The sequence below is a fragment of the Sorex fumeus genome, unplaced genomic scaffold (assembly GCF_029834395.1).
Source record: "Sorex fumeus unplaced genomic scaffold, SorFum_2.1 ptg000037l, whole genome shotgun sequence".
NCBI classification, from domain to species: domain Eukaryota; kingdom Metazoa; phylum Chordata; class Mammalia; order Eulipotyphla; family Soricidae; genus Sorex; species Sorex fumeus.
The window spans coordinates 20,029,780-20,049,061 of NW_026606094.1; the positions used below are offsets into that span (position 1 = coordinate 20,029,780).

General features: G+C 41.2%; 1 protein-coding gene across 4 annotated transcripts in view; it reads left to right on the plus strand.

Moving 5' to 3' along the window:
- Positions 1-19,282, plus strand: part of DOCK4 (dedicator of cytokinesis 4) — a 473,166-nt gene that overhangs the window by 345,044 nt on the left and 108,840 nt on the right. For all 4 annotated transcript variants that reach the window (XM_056117998.1, XM_056118001.1, XM_056118000.1 and 1 more), the window contains exons 24-25: positions 8,294-8,421; positions 10,817-10,951. In XM_056117998.1, the coding sequence (XP_055973973.1) occupies positions 8,294-8,421; positions 10,817-10,951 (263 nt within the window). The remainder of the gene's footprint in view (positions 1-8,293; positions 8,422-10,816; positions 10,952-19,282) is intronic.

Consider the following 19,282-nt stretch of genomic DNA (forward strand, 5'->3'; position numbering starts at 1 on the left):
CCATGGGACAGGGGCCCCAGGAGGTAAGGTTCAAAGCAGGCAACGGTCAAGAAAAGGTTAAGAAATACTGATCTTGGGTATCTAGCTAATGCTGAAGGAAACAGGTAGATTCAATATCTAAGTAGATTGATTTTTTTTTATTTTTTTAAATTTTATTTATTGAATCACTGTGAGAGCTTGATACAAAGCTTTCGGGTTTAAGTCTTGGTCATACAATGAAATACCCATACCTTCAACAGTTCCCATTCTCCACCACCAAAAACCCCAGTATACCCCCATACCCACCCTCCCCCTACCTGTGGGGCAGATGATTTCCACATTACTCTCTCTTTCTCTACTTTGATTACATTCAATATTTTGACACCAGACCCACCATTATTATTTGGGATTTTACCCCAACACTCATATCTGCTGAAAAGGCAACACTAGACAATTTGTTTTCTATTGCTGGTTACGAATAACATATGGTGTCACATGGCTGCAATAGCAGCCACGTGATTTTGGAATTCCGAAGTTTTAACAATTAAATCTGGAGGGATTTCTGCCAAAACCTGCTGGGTTCTGAGATTTGTTCCTGAGTCTCTGGGATCATGACCATTTAGCAGCTTGATCATGAACCAGAGAGGCCATTCATGGGAGGCAACTCAGGGTCTCGTTGGAATGGGGAGGAAAGGGCCAGCTCCACCCCCATCCTGTGAGGCCCCACGTGTCTCATCACTGCAGGCCCAAACCTGACTGTCCAATGGCCTCTGGAGGATGGCGGCCACTGAGACACCAACAGGGAGCAGGCAGAGGGACAGCACCCTCTCCCCTCTGGGGTGGCCCGCAACAGTAACCTACCTACTGCGGGGTCCGGATGCATTTCTGCCAAAAGCCACTGGGTTTCAAGATTTGTTTCTGAGTCTCTGGTATCATGGCCGTTAAGCAGCTTAATCAGGAGCTATAGGGGCCATTTGTGGGTGGCGACTCGGGGTCTCGTTGGAAAAGGGAGGAAAGGGAAACGGGATGGCCTCACCCCCATCCCGTGAGGTCCCATGTGTCTTGTCACTGTGGCCCCAAACCTGACTGTCTAGTGGCCTCTGGAGGATGGTGGCCACTGGGCCACTAGGGGGAATAGGCCATGGCACAAAACCTATTCCCACCTAGGGTGGCCTGGCGCCAGTAATCTACTGTAGGAACCGGACGCATTTCTGCCAAAAAGCCGCTGGGTTTCGAGATTTGTTTCTGAGTTTCTGGGATCATGGCCGTTAAGCAGCTTGATCAGAAGCCAGAGAGGCCATGCCTCCAATTATATAGCCCAGCCGGAGGGGGTTTGTGAGTGTGTTTCCCACATACCTAACTTTTGGCCATTTACTTTCTTGGTATACTTTACCCCAGGTTTTTGGAGTCTGGCCAAAGGCACAGCAGCAATTTTGGGGTATCTGGAAGTCTGAAGGTGCCAATAAGTTGCTGATGCACTCGCCTCACAGGTACAGATTAACCTGCTGGCGGCACCATACCCCCAGATGTTTGGTGTTAAAATTATCTGAGATCCTGACAGATGTATTTAATTCATACAAATTAAGCAATTCATTTTACCTTTATCTCCCAAATAGTATTATTCATGTTTTCTGAAGGCCGGGACAGGATGGAAATTATTTTGGAGAAGACAGATTTGGTCATGACAAGTAGAGCAGAGGTTAAATGACAGAGCTTCACATAGCATGTTCAAGGTCCTACTTTTGATCCCTGACATCTTAAGGTTCCCTGAGCACTGTGGGGAGGGGTCCAAGCACTGTCAGGAGTGGCCCCTATAAAAAAATAGGGAAGGGTTATAGTATGGACTAGAGAGAATATAGCAGAGAGAAAGAGAGGGCGAGATGAACTATTAGATAATCCTAACTATGTTCTTGGAATGAATCCTCCCTTTACCCTCAATCTTGGTCATAACATTAAGATCAGGTGGTTCATTAACTAAGCAACTATAAAATAAATTCTTACTATAATTTATGGGTGCTGAGTATCTTTTATTTCATAATAAAATAGCTAATGTGTAGTATAGTATTGACTTTTCTTGTACTGATTGTGATTCAGTACTTTTCACACTGGGAAATGCCTTTTCTTTAAAACTAATCACTCTCCAGAGTTCGCAAGGTAGTAGATGGACCTGAAAACTAGAGTTGCTTCAATAAGGGCTTCTGTTTTTCTTTAGACGCAGAATAATGCAGGGCCATTGGGGAAAGTATGCAAAAGGGGGGTGTGTGTATGTGTCTGTCTGTCTGTCTGTCCGTCTGTTTTCCCTTAAAAGTATGCACTGGGGGTTGGGGCTGTGAGTTAAATGGCAGAGCTTCACCTAGCATGTTTAAGGTCCTACTTTTGATCCCTGGCATCTTGTGGATCCCTGAGCACTGCGGGGAGGGGTTCAAGTACTGTCAGGAGTGGCCCCTATAAAAAAAAATAGGGAAGGGTTAGAGTATGGGCCGGAGAGTGAATATAGCAAGTAGGGCACTTGCCTTGCATGCAGTTGACCCAGGTTGGATCATAGCGCATATGATCCCCGGGAGTGATCCCTGAGCACAGCAGGAAGTGGCCTAAAAACAAGCAAAAAAATAGTATATGAATAGTTTAAATCATGTTAAAAGTATAGGTTCCTAAAAGGAAGCATTTGGGGAAAAGTTCTCTGGGAAAAGAAACAAAGAAAATGCATATGCATCACCCAATCATTGTTGACCCTAATTTTACCTGTGGTGCTTCAAAATAAAAGTAAAAATACGTATTTTTTGGCCACTCAACACCTACTTTCAAGTTTGTTCTCTTGTTTCTGAACTTTTCTATACCAGTCGGCATGAGCAAGCACAGTGCGTGGAAGGGGTGAAAGCCCTCTTTTCCTTCCCTCCACAGCACGGTTCCCATCTGCACAGCTCTCAGGCGACAGGGAGTGGGATTGGTCTAAATGTCCTGTTTTTAGTACTGTGGGAAACTGCTTCAGTTGGTCGGGAAGTATGTTGCTGCAACTCTCTCCGTTTTCTCTGGGTGACTCAGGACGAGTACCAGCAGATGGAGTCATTGTAAACTGAATGTGATAATGTGCGTCCTACTTGCTTCTCATTTAAGCTGCGTTCAGATGTGAAGATGGAACTGTTAGGCTTTGATTTGGTAGCCTCTCGTATCCAGTAGGACTCAGGGTGTCATTCATTTATTTTTTCACCAAATGTTTATTATAGGCAGACCCCACTCCTGCTATTATGTTAGCAGTATTGTTGCAAAGCCAGCAGACACGGTTCCTGAAGACAAGCTGTTTATATTTAGTTGTGAAAGTAGGTGCTGATGTGATGAAGCTGTGTCTGTGTGCGGTAGTGGCAGTGGGGGGCTGAGGGAGGTGACAACTTGTATTGGGTAATGCACAGCAGAGTGATCAAAGAGTCTTGGGATTCATCTGACTCATTTAACTACAAGTAGTGATCCATGTGCTCGTACAGCATTCATATTTGTATATCTAGACTTATCTCTCCTCAGAGCTCTAAATCTCAGCAGCCACCTCTCCTCTGTGGATTCCCCAATGATGTTTCACCAGCTTCCTAAACTCAGCAAGTCTAAATTGGAAATTTGGGGCCGGAGAGATAGTACAAGGGGTCAAGTACTTGCCTTGCATACAGCAGACCCTAATTCTAATCTCCAGCATTGGCATATGGTCTCTTGAGCAGAGGTAACTCCTGAGTACCACTGGATGTGACCCTACTCACTCCACCCAATGATAATAAGTAAAATGGAAATTTTTTTTAAACTTTTTAATTTTATTTTATTTCTATTTTTTGGTAGGGCTGGAACAATAGCACAACGGTATGGCTGACCCGAGTTCAATTCCTCTGCCCCTCTCAGAGAGCCCGGCAAGCTTTCTCGCCCACACGGCAAAGCCTGGCAAGCTACCTGTGACGTATTCAATATGTCAAACACAGTAATAACAAAGTCTCACAATGGAGATGTTACTGGGCCTGCTCGAGCAAATCGATGAACAACGGGAAGACAGTGCTACAGTGCTAAATTATTTTTTGGTCATACCCGGCAATGCTCAGTGGTTACTCCTGGCTCTGCACTCAGAAATCACTCCTGGCGGTGCTCAGGGGACCATATGGGATGCTGGGAATCAAACCCGAGTCAGCCCCATGTGAGGCAAATGCCCTACCCACTGTGCTATCACTCTACGCCCCCCCCCACCTTTTTTTTCTTGTAAGCCTACTCACTCCCATCTCAATATATGGCAGTACCATGGCCTAAAAGAACCTCAGGGGTGTTCTTGAATTCCCTTTCTCCCTCTTGCCTTTTATCTCTATCTGCCACCAAGTCTACAGTTGGAACTTCAGAACATGCTGGATTTAATCTCACCTCCATCACAGGGAGTCGTTCCCTAAACAAAAATAGGTGTTGGGGTCAGAGTGATAGAACTGCAGGTAAGGCGTTTTCCTTGCATGCAGTCAACCGAAGTTCAATCCCCGGCATCCCATATGGTCCCCCACACACCACCAGGAGTAATTCCTGAGTGCAGAGCCAGGAGTAACCCCTGAGCATCGCTGGGTATGACCCAAAAAGAAAAAAAAAAGGTGTTCTGTGCACTTATGGTTTAGAAAACTGTGCTCTGTCATGGCCGGGGAGTTCTTCTCATCCCTTTCTATTGTTTATTCAGTTAATAAAATGAGAAGTTTTAACATAGCACCTGTTTTCCTTAGGGAACAGTTCCCTGTGGTAGAGGTGAGGTTAAGTCCAGTGTGTGAGATCTATAAACTCCACACAAAAATCACCCTGGGTTGTTGCTGTCTTCTTCCATGATCCATTGCATTGTCTTTATGAGGCTGTCACCCCTAAATCCTTTGCAGTCCCTTCCACACTGAGTGTTGGGGCCTCTGATGCCTGAGAGGTTTGTTGGCAGGTTTTGTGGCTTTCTGTGACCTGGGCAGCTCAATTCATGGTGATCTTAGACGCAGAGGTCCAACCCAACTCTGGTTGCTCATGTTCTACCTTGCTGCTGCTTCTGTGCAGCTCTGATGCATGCAGTACAGCCCCCTTGGGTGTGGCCCCCGCCCTTGGGTGTGGCTCACAGTCTCGACTTCCGGAGGCTGCTTAGGGGCAGCTGCAGGGCTTTCCTCTAATAACCAGTGCTGGCTGGAGGCTCAGGTGGAAATCCTGTAAACCACCACAGGATTCAAAGACTTGGGTCTCTGGTGGACAGATACTGACAGGCTGACTTCAAGGATCATTGTCTAAAGCTTAACTGACAGAGATGGCCAGGGTCAGCTCAGGGCTTTCCTCAGAATTAATCTCAGGAAGGAATTCTAGCAACATTTCTCAGCCATTCCTACCTAGTCTACACCCTCTTTCTTGGGATTTACTAATGGGACTTTATTGACTCATGTGTTTACAGGCAAAACAAAAAGTAAAAAAAAAATCACACATTGCAGCAGCCTTTGTCAGAGACAAGAAATATGAGTGTATTGACACTTTCAAGGACAAACCAAGTGCAGAGTTGTTTCCTTAAGTTAGTGTTTATTCAGTTGTGGATTTTCTTTTTCCTTTGGTATACTGGATGAGGCCAGGTGTTTTTGTTTTATTTTCTTTTGTTTAAAGGTAAGAATTAGCATTTTAACCAGTCAGCTTGTTTGGCATTTACCCACTGAATTTATCATTTGCACTGCCTGAAATTGCCCTGGTAATGCAGAAAAAATAACCTCTTAAGATAGGTTGTCATGGAATTCTTTTTGTACATACCACATATGAACTCTTTGTCGTACAAGTGTCAGTAGATATTTTCTTGGCAAATTGCAAACGAAAGTTTTAGAAATTAAAGCACTCCAACTGTAGGGACAATATCAGATAAGCTCTATTTTCAAAGCTTTATTTTCTTTCCAGTGATACATCACTCTGCAGTGATTAAGCTTAAGACAAATTAAGCTTCCAGCTTCTTTTTCTTGGTTCGTTTTGTGAGGAATTGACTTATAAATAAGTATTTAAGCTACCTGGTCAGAGTTACTATTTCAGGGAAGACCTCAGTGAATTATTTTGCTAGTATAGATTCTGTATGTTGTTACAAGGTGAGGAATGCCTGTGTTGTACGTGGTTTGTTTTGATAGAAACCTAAGGCCAGAACTTCAGTACCTGCACTAAAGGTAATCTGGGACTCCAGACCTCTGTCCTTGGAGAAACCAGGGTTTCAAAGGGTCAGTATGAATGCTTTGCATGTGAAGACTCAGAGTTCGATCCCCAACACCCCAAACCCCACTCAGTGCCACAGACTCCCCCACAAAATACCATATGAGTCAAAGAAACCCAGAATGCAAACACTGATAAATAAGTCAAACGTTGAATATAATGAATAATGTTATCTGTAACCTAACACCGAATCAAAAGAAATTAGCCAAACATTGATAAAGGTACTTTCTCAGTTGAGAATACTTTGCATTCTTTATGAATTTCATTCGGATATAGAATCCTGTATGTTTTACCTATGGTTATTCCTTATTCTGGCTTATCCCAGACAATGTCAAGTAAGTTTGAAAGCCATAGGTCAAATTGCACAAAAAAAAAAAAAAAGGGAAAACTTTCTTTTGGTTGAGGGGGCACTGGGAAGAGGGACACACCCTGAGATTTTCAGGGGATACTCCTGGCTCTGCACTCAGGAATCCTTTGGCTGTGCTCAGGGGACCATATGAGATGCCAGGGATCAGATCTGGGTCAGCCACATGCAAAGCAAATGCCATGCCCACTGTATCATTGCTCTCACCTGAAAAGAAAAACTTTTAAGAAAGTGATAATCCAATAAGAAAAATAAAACTATCATGAAATAGTGTTCAGATTACCTGGAGAGGAGCATGTATAGGAAGCTATAAGAAGAGATCTTTCAGTGAAATGAATTGGAATGACTGCATTATGAAAATATAGTTCTGGGGCTAGAGCACAGCGGGTAGAGCATTTGCCTTGCAAACGGCCAACCCAGGTTTGATTCCCAGCATCCCATATGGTTCCCCAAGCATCGCCAAGAGTAATTCCTGATGGCAAAATCAGGAGTAACCCCTGTGCATCTACGGGTGTGAACCAAAAACACAAACAAAACAAAAAAAACAAACAAAAAACACACAATAGTTCCTATTTGTCTGAAAATTACTTAGAATGCCCAGGTGGCAACATTGAACCAAGATATGGTGGAAATTGGCAGGGTAGGGGGGCTCTCTTAATAAAAGGACCCACATGGTTACACACCCAGGATGCCTTGGAAGTAAGAAAGAACTTTTGGAGATTGGATATTTGAAAGCAAAATTTAGAAAATTGAACAGAAAGGTTGAAGAATAAAGAAAATGCTTAGAAAAAATGGACAAAAATATTTTTAAATATTTAAGTAGGATAGAAGACAATTTAAGAGATTCCTGACACAAATGATGTCCAAGTTCCAGAGAAAAGATGGAAAAAATCATGGGAAGAAAATAATCTCCTAGAAATACCTAAATTTCCAGAACTAAAGAGCACGAGTTTCTATATTTCAAAGACCAAAGCAGAGCACATAGTCATGAAATATTCAACTACCAGGAATAATCACCTGAAAGCTTTCAGAGAAAGAACATATCTGCTCATGCACAAAGAGATGAAAATCTGAATGGCAGCAAACCCAAAATATTAATTTAGCCAGAATATTTGATATAAGTATTTTGAGAATTTGGGAGATGAGAGGAGACAAACGAAATCTTCACCACAGTAGTAAATTCATAGGGAACCTACCCCGATGAATTACCAGGAAATGGCATGCATGCACACTTGCACACATGCACACACACACACAACACACATGCACGTGCATGCGCGTGTGCGCACACACACACACACTGTTTAGAAATTTGGAAACAAAAAGTAAAACAATTCAAAAGTTTAAAAAAAAATCTTATTGCAATAAGAGTGAAGGACATAAGCCAGAGAGATGTGCTTAAGGCGCTTCCTTGACATGACTGGCACAGATTTGATCCCTAGCACCCTAGTTGGTTCCCTGTACTCCAGCTGGAATGATCCCTGAGCACACACCTAGGAGTAAACCATGCGTACAGCTGGGTGTGGACCCCAAAAACGAACAAACAAAAGAGTATGAAGGACTCCTGCATACAGGAATCCTGGGCAGAAGAAAAGAACTTTGTTTTCAGTGACAACCCTGTAGAATTAGTATCTGTTAAACTACATGCTTGATTTATTGAACTACTAAAATTAGATGATAAAGTAGATAAGAATTTGCACGTGGTTTGTGTGGGACTCAAATGATGTGACATAATGCTTCTCTCCTCAGATTCCCGCTACATTCTCTTGCCTGTCGTGTTACATCACCTCCACATGCATCTGCAAGAACAGAAGGACCTGATCATGTGCGCACGTATCCTTAGCAACGTGTTTTGTCTCATCAAGAAAAATAGCTCAGTAAGTAAACACAGGCCGAGGTGTGCATGCCCATTAAATGGCATCTGAACATAAAATCTTAAACATCTTCTGAGAAACCACTCTACAGATTGACCCCAGCAACTCTCACTTTTACTTCCCCTGGGTTGGGCTTTTTACTTTTCGTCTACAGGAATTTTCTTAACCCTGTGGGATTGCTCTAACCCCAAATAACCTGGGCTTCCTAAACTTGGATTTCAAGAAAGAACTCAATACCCAGTGAGAAAAAATTAGAAAGCTCAAAGCCTCCCACATGTGTCTTTAATCTTGATATGATGAATGCTCTGTGGTAAGAATAAATCACTGCTTGCTAAGTGAAGGCATTTTTTAAATTTTTTTGGCCCATTTGCTGAAAGGTTGGATGATGATGCTCAGAGTTTGGCCCTACATTTGGGCCAGAACCTGTGGAGATTGGGGAAACAGAGGAAAGCCCAGGAGACTGGGAGTATCTTGCAGAATAGTCATTGACTTCAATAGTGATTCTAAATTTTTATGACTTGAGGAATTGCTGTCAATGTTCCTGACTCCTGATGCAATACAATTGCACTAAAGGTTGTGCAAATAGAGGAAAATCACATGTTGGTTTATAAGTGGGGACAACTCCAAATACTATTGTTCATCGCTCAAGGATTGGCTCTGAAATTCACACATGATGAATGTCCTTTTCCAGTCCTGACAGTTTGCAAGTGTTAGGTATTATATTGATCTCTAACAGCTGAGTGCTGAGACTCCTGTTCCTCTTCTCCTGATTAGTACTAGGCTCCAGTTTCACTCATACTTAGCACCTCTCAGCAATGAGTTGGCAGGAGACCTCAGTGGAAATAGTGAGATAGTGCCCCACTACTGAGACAACAGAATTAGCACTTGACAGGGAAAGTCCGGTATCTAAAAGTGATTCCTGCCTGAAGAAGCATGATTTGTTCCTGGCCACACTCATTATTCCAAGCTATAAGACTGGTCCAGGACAGGGCTAAAGAATGGTATTCAAGGATAAGTATTTATTTTATATTTACAGTTAAATTCCCTCTCTACAGGCCAGAAACCAATAAAAGTGCCAAGTTTCTATTTAGAGTATTATTGCAAATTAACATTGTGGATACTTTAGAATAAATCAAATAACTCATTACAGAAAATGAAAAACAAGGGGCTGGAGCAATAACACAGTGGGTAGGGCATTTACCTTGCCTGCGGCCAACCCGGGTTCGATTCCCAGCATCTCATATGGTCCCCTGAGCACCACCAGGAGTAATTCCTGAGTGCAAAGCCAGAAGTAACCCCTGTGCATCGCTGGATGTGACCCCCCCCCCAAAAAAAAGGAAAGAAAGAAAGAAAGAAAGTTTTTCCTAAAATCCTAGCCAAAAAAAAAAAAATTTGGTTCATCTCACACTTTCTAAACATCTACTTTGCAATGGCAGGCTTCATGGTAGGAAGCATTTTTACACAAATTTGTTCTGTTGCAGGTATAGTAAGAACCCAAACCCACTGCATGTAATTAATGCAGGGGATTATACATTTCTCTCTCAAGTCCTTGGAACATGTATAGTATGGATTTTGCTTCAGAAAAACAGTCTATACCAGGGCCACTGACATTAGCTCCATTCTTAGTGAATAGTGTTTACCTATGTCAACTGTTGTTTGCATACCTTTGTATGTATCACTGTATCACTGTCATCCCATTGTTCATCAATTTACTCAAGCGGAAACCAGTAACGTCTCTATTTGTCCCAGCCCTGAGATTTTAGCAGCCCTCTCCTTACTCGTCTTTCCCAATGATTGGAGGCTCTTTCAGGATCAGGGGAATGAGACCTGTTATAGTGTTTATATACATGTTTTTTTTTTTTTAAAAAATCATAACTATAGAAGTTGTCGCTTGCACTTAAAATAGAGTTTTGGAAAATACCTAGTGTAAACTACAGTAATTGATAGAGTGAATGGAAGAATAATTGTAAATAAATTAATTAAAATGTTTTAGGACCAAGAAGGAATTCAATTCTAAAATACAGTAAGGAGCTGGGGCTCGTAGGGCAAAATGACTTGCCCAAGTTCACATACTATGTTAGTGGCACAGCTGATGTTCTGAAGTAGTCAATACTCCTTCCAGGACATCACCCACAGTTAATTTATATGTTAGCTCTCCATCGTACAGCCAAGTTCTATACTACTGGGGGAGCTACTAACTTTCGCGCCTCTGCTTCTTGTAAAAGGTCATTTACTCTGGTGACTTCCATGAGATCCAAGTCTCTCAAACTCCGAAGTTCTCTGACTCTTCAAATCTATACTTAGAAATGCTTTTTTACCTCCCTTTTCTGTTATAGAGAGATTAAATATACATATTACAACTACATTTTCCTGAAACATGATTTTTTTTCTCATGCAGGAAAAATCTGTCTTGGAGGAAATAGATGTCATCGTGACCAGCCTGCTGGACATCCTGCTGAGAACTATCCTGGAAATTACCAGTCGGCCCCATCCATCCGGCCCCACAATGCGGCTCCAGTTCCAGGATGTCACTGTAAGATCAGAAAGCAAATGACACAGAGATCAGAGCGCAGTTGTGTTTTTGCTAAATCTTCAGTCACTTTGAGGATGGGTTGCTGTATAAACCTAGTAAATCTGGCTTAGGGAGAGTGATCTGTGTGCCTTTCAAATATACCTTCATTCAGCTAGAGGAGGTTACTGAAGCAGGTTTGTTAGAAGAGTTTTTACTTCATAGAATCAAATTCAGTGTTAGCTTTCATGTTACTCACTTTGACTGAAATCGTGATTCTATATCCCCAACCTTTCTGATAACTTTTCACTCATCCAATTCTTAAGGAATTTAGAATAGTGAAATGGAGCCATTGGGAGTCAGGGCCCCTGAGTTATCATTCTGGATAAATAAGAACCTTTGGTCCCAGATTACTTGGTAATTTCTAAGGTGCCTCCAGGTTCTAGTAATAAATACATAAGTATAATATAATATTATGTGATAATTTCCATTAATGTAGTAGGGTAGGCCTTCAATTTCCAGGTACCTCTGCAGCCACCTTCATCCACAGATTTTAGTGTAGGTTTCTTTTTCACGTTGTAAATTTCCAGAGTGTAGTTGTTGGACCATACTGTTGTTACTCTTCAGAAAAATGCCAAATTGTTTTCTATACTGACCTTATTTTTCACAAGTGTTCCTCTCAGCAGTATTCAAAATTATTATTATTTTTTCTGGTGCTGTTATTGTGATAGGTATGTAGAGATAGCCTTTTTTTTTGGTTTAAATTTGCATTTTCCTAATAGCTAATGATATTGAACATCTTTACATTTGCTTTTATTGCCGTTTATCTTCTTCACTGAAATATTTAATCCCTTCCCCCTCATATTCCAGTTGGACTGCTTTCCCTTGTTGAATTTTGAGAGTTATTTATAGATTCTATATACTTGTTTTTTATTGAATATAAAATTTATAAATATTTTCTTCCCGTCTTTGGCTTCTTTTTTTTATTAATCATTGCAGAATCTTTTGTAGAGTATAATTATTAATTTCAGTGAAGTTTATTTTATCAAATTTTCATTTTATGTATCATACCTTTTATTTCATGTTTAAGAATTCTTTCTATCTATCCTTATGCTTCCAGTTCTTTTCTTAAAAGCATTTTACTCAGAGGGTCAGAAAGATAATGCAACAGGTAACATGGGTTTGATCTCCAGAATCACATATAGTATCCCGGCCCTCCCAGAAATGATCCCTGAATGGAGAACTAGGAGTAAGCCCTGAACACAGCTGGCTATGGCCCAAGCCCCTACCCCTGCTGCAAAAGGCATTAATTTTTTGTATTTTATATTTTATTCTATAAATCATTTCAATTTTCATATAAGGAGAGTAACTCTAACATCTTTAACCAACTTACCATTGATAACCATTTTCTATTTCATTCCAATGGACATCTTTCTGTTTTGCTATGATGAGTGATTTTTCTATTACTGGTCATACTTGTAAATGTAATAAGACTCCTCATATTTAGACCCTTTGTTTTAGCTGTCTCTATACAAAAGCACTTATGAGGGAAGGGCAGTGATGCTAAATAATTTTGGCCAGATGGAAGTAGAATCCAGGGTCCCCATATTATCTTACCTAAGAGTAACCAGTAGCTGGAAAACACCCCTTCCAGGCTGAGGACTTGGTTCTAAGAGCTTGAACACATCCCACAGAGGGCAAGTACATGGCCCAAGGTTTGTTCACTGCCACTTCATGGTGTCCCTGACACCACAGGGCCCCTCCTTCTCTACCACTCAGGATCCCTTCCTGCGCCCACCACCTCAAACCCATGGAAGAAATTACCAACTCCTCCTTTGGCTTTATATACATACATATATATATATATATTTAACATGTATATATAATTGTGATGAGAACTGTTAAAGTTTATTCTCTTAACTATTTTCAAATTTGCAGTATTTGACTTTTTCTGACATTGGAGAGACACCTTGGGAAAGTTCATCATAGCCATGTGAGGGTAGTCTCTCTAGCATCCTCACTTCACATTTAAAGGTGTGAGTAAGGCTAGCAGTTTGTGGTGTGTGTGTGTGGGTGGGGAGGTTCAGCTGGAATAGAACAGGTCTTTTGGAGTTTTTGAGGCAAAAGGAGCACAACAGGTGATGCTTCTGGCTTACCCCTCACTCTTGAACTTGAACACATGAATCACTCTGGAAATACTCAGAGAAATATATGTGTACTAGGTATCAAACTGGGGTCTGCCACATGTGAGTCAAGTGCCTTAACCTCTGTACTTCTCTCCAGCCTCTAGAGTAGAATGGTTCTTACTGAAAGTTTGGACCAAAGTATGCACCTCTTTGTCAAAAAAGAATAGACTTCTGATGGCAATTTTTTGTTGCCTACTGTTGGTCTTTCAGAGAGGCCAAACTCTTCATAGACAAGTGTGGGATACAAAGCAGAAAATAAAAAATAAAAATAAAAACCAGACCCAGACACTAGAGAATTCAACATCTTGTTCTTGGTTGAATCCCACAGTTTCTAGGCTATCCACTTTCTTCTACCTTTAAGAAAAGAAAAATTATTTCAGGCACCATGATTTACAAAACTGTTAATGAAAAGACTTCATGCATAAAACATTCTAGAACCAGACCCTCAACCAGAGTGTTTGCTTACCTCCACCAATGTTCCTAGTCCTCCCCCCACCCCCATTCTGTCTTTACCCCACCCCATCCCCCAGCCTTTGTGGTAAGCTTCCTAGTAAAGACCAATTCTAGTCTCTGTTGCATTTCATTTTATGGCAACATAGACTCTCCAGATGCAGTCACTTAGCAACCAATTGCATGATTTTTATCTTTTCTTATAGTCAAGTAGTATTCCATTGTATATATGTCCCATAGTTTCTTTATCCAGCCATCTGTTCTTGATCACTTGAGTTGTTTTCAGATTTTGGCTATTGAGAATAGTGCTACAATGAACTTAGGAGTGCAGTTGTATTTCTGAGCCATTTGGGGACCCTCAGAGTAGATGCCTTGAAGTGGAATTCTGGATCATATGAGATCTTAATTTCTAGGGGGTTTTTTTGTTTGTTTTTTTTTTTATTAGTGAAACACCATGAGGCACAGTTGCAGAATTTCTAGTTTTTTTTAAGGAGTGGTTATATTATTTTCCTAAAAAGGCTAGACCAGTCAACATTCCCACCAGTATTGAATAAAGGTCTCTTTTCTCCCACATCCAAGACAGTACTGGTTGTTTTTTTTTTTTTTTGTGGGGGGGGGAGGGGACATGTGCCAGTTTTAATAATTTGAGTTGATATCTCTTTGTTTGTTTTGATTTGCAGTCCCCTGATAGGTGATGTAGACGCATTTTTTAAATACCTGTTGGAGAACTGCTTCTTGGAGGAAATTTCTGTTTATCTCTTTCCCCCAATTTTTTATGGGATTGGTGTATTTTCTCTTGTAAAGTTCTATGGACAGTGCTTTATATATTGTGAATATTAACCCTTTATCTAATTAGTAGTGTGCAAATATTCTCTCATTGTCTTTGGGATGTCTTTTTTTTCTGACATCATTTCTCTTGTGGTGCAGAAATTTCTTAATTTGATACAGTCTCATTTGTAAAAATACGCTCAGTGCTTTGAGCTCTCTCCGTCACTGATAAGTTTTGTTGTCTAAAAGATAAGTAATTCTTTGACTAGAAATATGCTTTTGCCATTTGCACATTGTTTTCTCATAGAACAGGCTCTCTAAATAGAGATAATAGAGATTCTTTACATGGTGGCTCTACACTGAGCATGATTTAGTCTGTACCTGAAAAAGAAGTGCCCACAGGAAAAGGACGTGCTGGGGGTAAAAGCAGTTCCCATGGAGTGTCATGATAAATTGCTTCCAGTTCTGTATAGAACATATAAAATGGCTGTCACCTTGCTTCCCAGTAATGCCAACAGGAGAATTGGCTTCCTTACATCATAATTTCAAATAACAGTAGCTTTACTTTATTTTAAACAAAGGTACTTTTTGTTCTTCTAACCATTTGTTAAATTTTAAAATGTTCAACTAGGGGAAAAAAAAACAGAAACCGTTGTATTTAGTTCCTTTCAAAAAATCTAATTGTACATGAAAGCAGATTTTCTAAAGCAGTTTATGTGACCATTTGCTCACACTCTCAACTAATTGGACTCCAGAGTTCCTTACAATTTCAAAGTGCTTTTTTTCACATAGTTCTGATATGCACCAGTTGTATTTGTAGGCAACTCAGCTCAGCATACATCTTGTCTCTGAAAGCCTGGTGCGCTTGTACAGAGCTCTCGTTTACCATGGGACTACTGGTTGTGTAAACCCAAAAAGACAGCAGCGGTCTATCTCTCCCACCGCCCCTGTTCGGTAGTCTCATGCCTCTTCCCCCATCCCGGGGAAGTCGATGGCGATGAGCAGGCAAAGGAAGGAACGAGAGCCACACTGGTTAGTGTCAGTTGCAGTTTATTTCAATTCTCTCTCCATTCACTCCTATCTCTCCTCTACTTCCCCCTCTGCTTCTTCCTGCACCACGCTACTTCATTCTACTCCTCGATCCCCCTTTATTTTCCTTCTGTCTCTGGAATCTGGATCCCCCTAACCACCCTTACAGTCTACTTAAATCCCAAAACCTGGAGGGGTTGGGGCTTACACATAGGTATGGTCACAATCAATTAGGGGTAAAGCTCTTTCCCTCAGGGGGTACTTCTAGGACAGATACTCTCTCAGCAGGATAACCCACCCAAGAGCGGAATCCCATGGGTGTGTTTTTCCACTCCTTGTCCAACAAACATATGAAGATTCATAATATTGATCATTTTGTATGGACACAGTAAGAGATACATTAATATTATAGAATTGCTTTCCTGGGGTCACCTCAATCTCAGACTACAGTGCTCAGGCCAGATTAGTCTTTCCTATCCCCAGCAGGGTCCTAGTCTCATTGTTACTTTTGGATCATGACAGAATTTGTCCATGATCAAACTCTTAAGTAATAGTTAAGAATCGTGGCACTTTGGCCTGGCCCATTTCCATGCCAGGGTGGCTCACAGCTTGCCCTGGGTCCATTCAGTCCCTCGTCGGGACCCTGATTCTGAGGTGCTAGGAACTAAGGGCAACTGAGGCTTACATTGAGAAAGCAGATGCCCGGGAGTGAATAATATTCGAAGCCAATTAAATCCCAAATTACAAAAGCATAATATTAACTGTCTTCCTGTATCTATACAAAAAGGACATTGCTTTAAAGTAAACTATTCAAAAGACATAAGGAGAGGAGAAAGGCAATATTAACTTACGATACAAGTACAGTGTCCTAGAAGGATCTGACCTTACAAATGAACAGATTCTGATTTGGGGGGAAAACTGATTAACTGGTTGGGGAAGAGAGCATAGAGAAGTGGTTACAGATAAAGGAATGGGTGTAACCTGATAAACCTAAGCTGCTTGTGTCAAGGGAGAAAGGACGCATCAGTTGTTATCCTACACTGGTTGAGGGAAAGGAATATAAGAAAATTCTAATTAAAATTTCATGGAAGAGAGGAATGTTATTATATGGAAAGAAAAGTATTTGCTTTTGTTTTGTTTCTGTTTCTGTTTTTGTTTGAGGCCAACACCCAGTGATGCTAAGGGATTATTCCTGGCTCTGCACTCAGGAATCACTCTTGGCAGTGCTCAGGGTACCATATGGAATGCCTGGGATTGAACCCAGGCCAGCCATGTGCAAGGCAAGTGCCCTACCCACAGTACTATCTCTCGAGGCCCATAGATGAATATTTTATGAAGAAAATGGCAGCCATTTCATCTTCCTATTATCACAGTCATTGATCTAGATACCCATTGTGCTCAATATTCTCATAAAAGGGATGCAAATACTGAAGTATATGGTGATTTATAGGAAATCTATTTGTGAAAAAATATTTTAAACTAAAACTCTCTGAATCTTTGCCAACAGTAATTTTTATTTTTTTAGCAAATTGTGAGTATGAAAGAATATAAATGAATTCATACATTGCTTAAATAAATTTATATTGTAGATGGAAATATATCTGTAAAAACTTGTGTGGTTAGCCTCTTAGCAGGGTTGAATGTGCATGGAGTTCCTAAGTAGATAAAATGCATAAATAAAGTGACCTTGGAGACCTGGTGTTGGGATTGACAACCTGTCATATATGTGTCAGAGATCAGATAGATGGCAGAATAAGTTGTTTCTAGTGGCCCAAAGCCACATAGGACAGATTTAAATAGTTAATAACCTAGATTGAGAGAAACATTTTCTGTGTACATGAACTATACTTACTGAAAGTCTGTTCATTACTGAACATATTTTATTACTAGATTTAATGAAAATATATTAATTCTTCAAAATTCAGTGTTTCCTATGAACATGATTGTATGTTAAAATAAATATTAATCACTATATTAATTTAAGTAGCTGAATTAGAAATAGTGTAGATTGGATATAGAAAAACTAAGAGATAGAAATTTGAATGGATTTCTTTTTCTTTTGGGGGCTGGGAACATTTGGCTTTGACTTTGGGTCCACACGTGGTGGTACTCAGAGCTTACACAGGCTCTGTATTCAGGGATCACTCCTGGTAGGTATGGGAGATCATATGTAGTACTGGGGATCACACCTGGATTGGACACATGCCCGGCAAACTACACTACCCACTACATGTCTCTCTGGCTCAGGATTCACTATTGATGCTGCATTTTTTCAGCCTTATGTTCTTAAGCAGACACACACACAAGGCTAGATGTGGATAGATAGATAGATAGATAGATAGATAGATAGATAGATAGATAGATAGATCAATAGATAGATAGATAGATAGTTGTAAAGGTAAAGGCCCTCCCGTTGTTCATCGATTTGCTCGAACGGGCCCAGTAACGTCTCCATTGGAGACTTTGTTGTTACTGTGTTTGGCATATCGAATACGTCACGGGGAGCTTGTCAGGCTCTGCCGTGTGGGCGATATACTCTCGGTAGCTTGCCGGGCTCTCCGAGAGGGGCGGAGGAATCGAACTCGGGTCGGCCATGTTGGCTGCATGCAAGGCAAACGCCCTACCGCTGTGCTATCACTCCAGCCCCAGATAGATAGATAGATGATAGAAAGATAGATAGATAGATAGATAGATAGATAGATAGATAGACAGACAGACACAGACATATATATGTATGCATTTTGTGATACATATGTATTAATGACATGATCACGATCACGACCATCTTGTTGTTCGTTGATTGCCTCAAGCAGGCCCCAGTAACAACTCCTTTGTCCTAGCCCTGAGATTTTTTTAAAAAGTGCCATATTCAAGGCTCTTTCAGGGTTAGGAGAATGAGACCCATCATTGTTACTGGTATTTGGCATATTGGGTACGCCACGGGGAGTTTGCCAGACTCTGCCGTGTGGGCAGGTTACATTCAGTAGCCTTCCAGTTTGTCCAAAGTAAGAATGAGATAATAAGATGTCGCACAGCCTCAAATGCAGCCGCGCGCTTCCAGAGCTGGGATTTATAGTCTCTGGGTCTTGGCCGTTGATGGGATTACACGGCACCAGGGGGCCAGTTGGTGGGTGTGACCCCTGCCTACTGGAATTCGGAGGATCTGGGTGGAGGATGCCCGGCCCCAATCCGAGTAGGCTTGGAGATCTCGGCCCCGCATGCCTTTGTTCCTCTGCCTGTACCTTCAGAGATGGATCCTTCTCTCTCTCTCTCTCCTCTTTCTCTGTCTCTCTCCCTCCCCTTTCTTTCTCTCTCCCCCATCCCCCTCTCCCTCTCTTTCTTTCCTCCTCTCCCTCTCCCTCTTCTTCTGTCTCTCTCTCCCCCATGCTTCTCTCTCTCTCTCTCTCTCTCTCTCTCTCTCTCCCTCTCTTTTTCTCAGTTCATAAAACACTATGTTTTTTTTTAATTTTTATTAGTGAGACACCATGAGGTACAGTTGTAGACTTACAAATTTTGTGCTTGGGTTTTAATTATACAATGATCTAATACCCATCCCTCCACCAGTGCCCATTTCCCACCACCACGGATCCCAGTATCCCTCCCGCCCCCCATCCCCCCCATCTCACCCTGCCTCTGTGGCAGGGCATTCCCCTTTGTTCTCTCTCTCCTTTTAACACTATATGTTTTTTGACTGGGGAATTCAAACCATTCACCTTTAGTGTGATTATTTAAATATGAGTGTATTACTGCTAGCCTGTCATATCATTTTCTGTTTATATTTTCCTGTTACTTCTTTTTCTATGATTTTTCCATACTCTTTCATTTGGCTGTTTTTTCTGTGATATTCTCAATTTTCTTCTCTCTCTCTCTTTGTATATATATGCATATATATATATATATATATAGCCATTTTTTGCTTTGT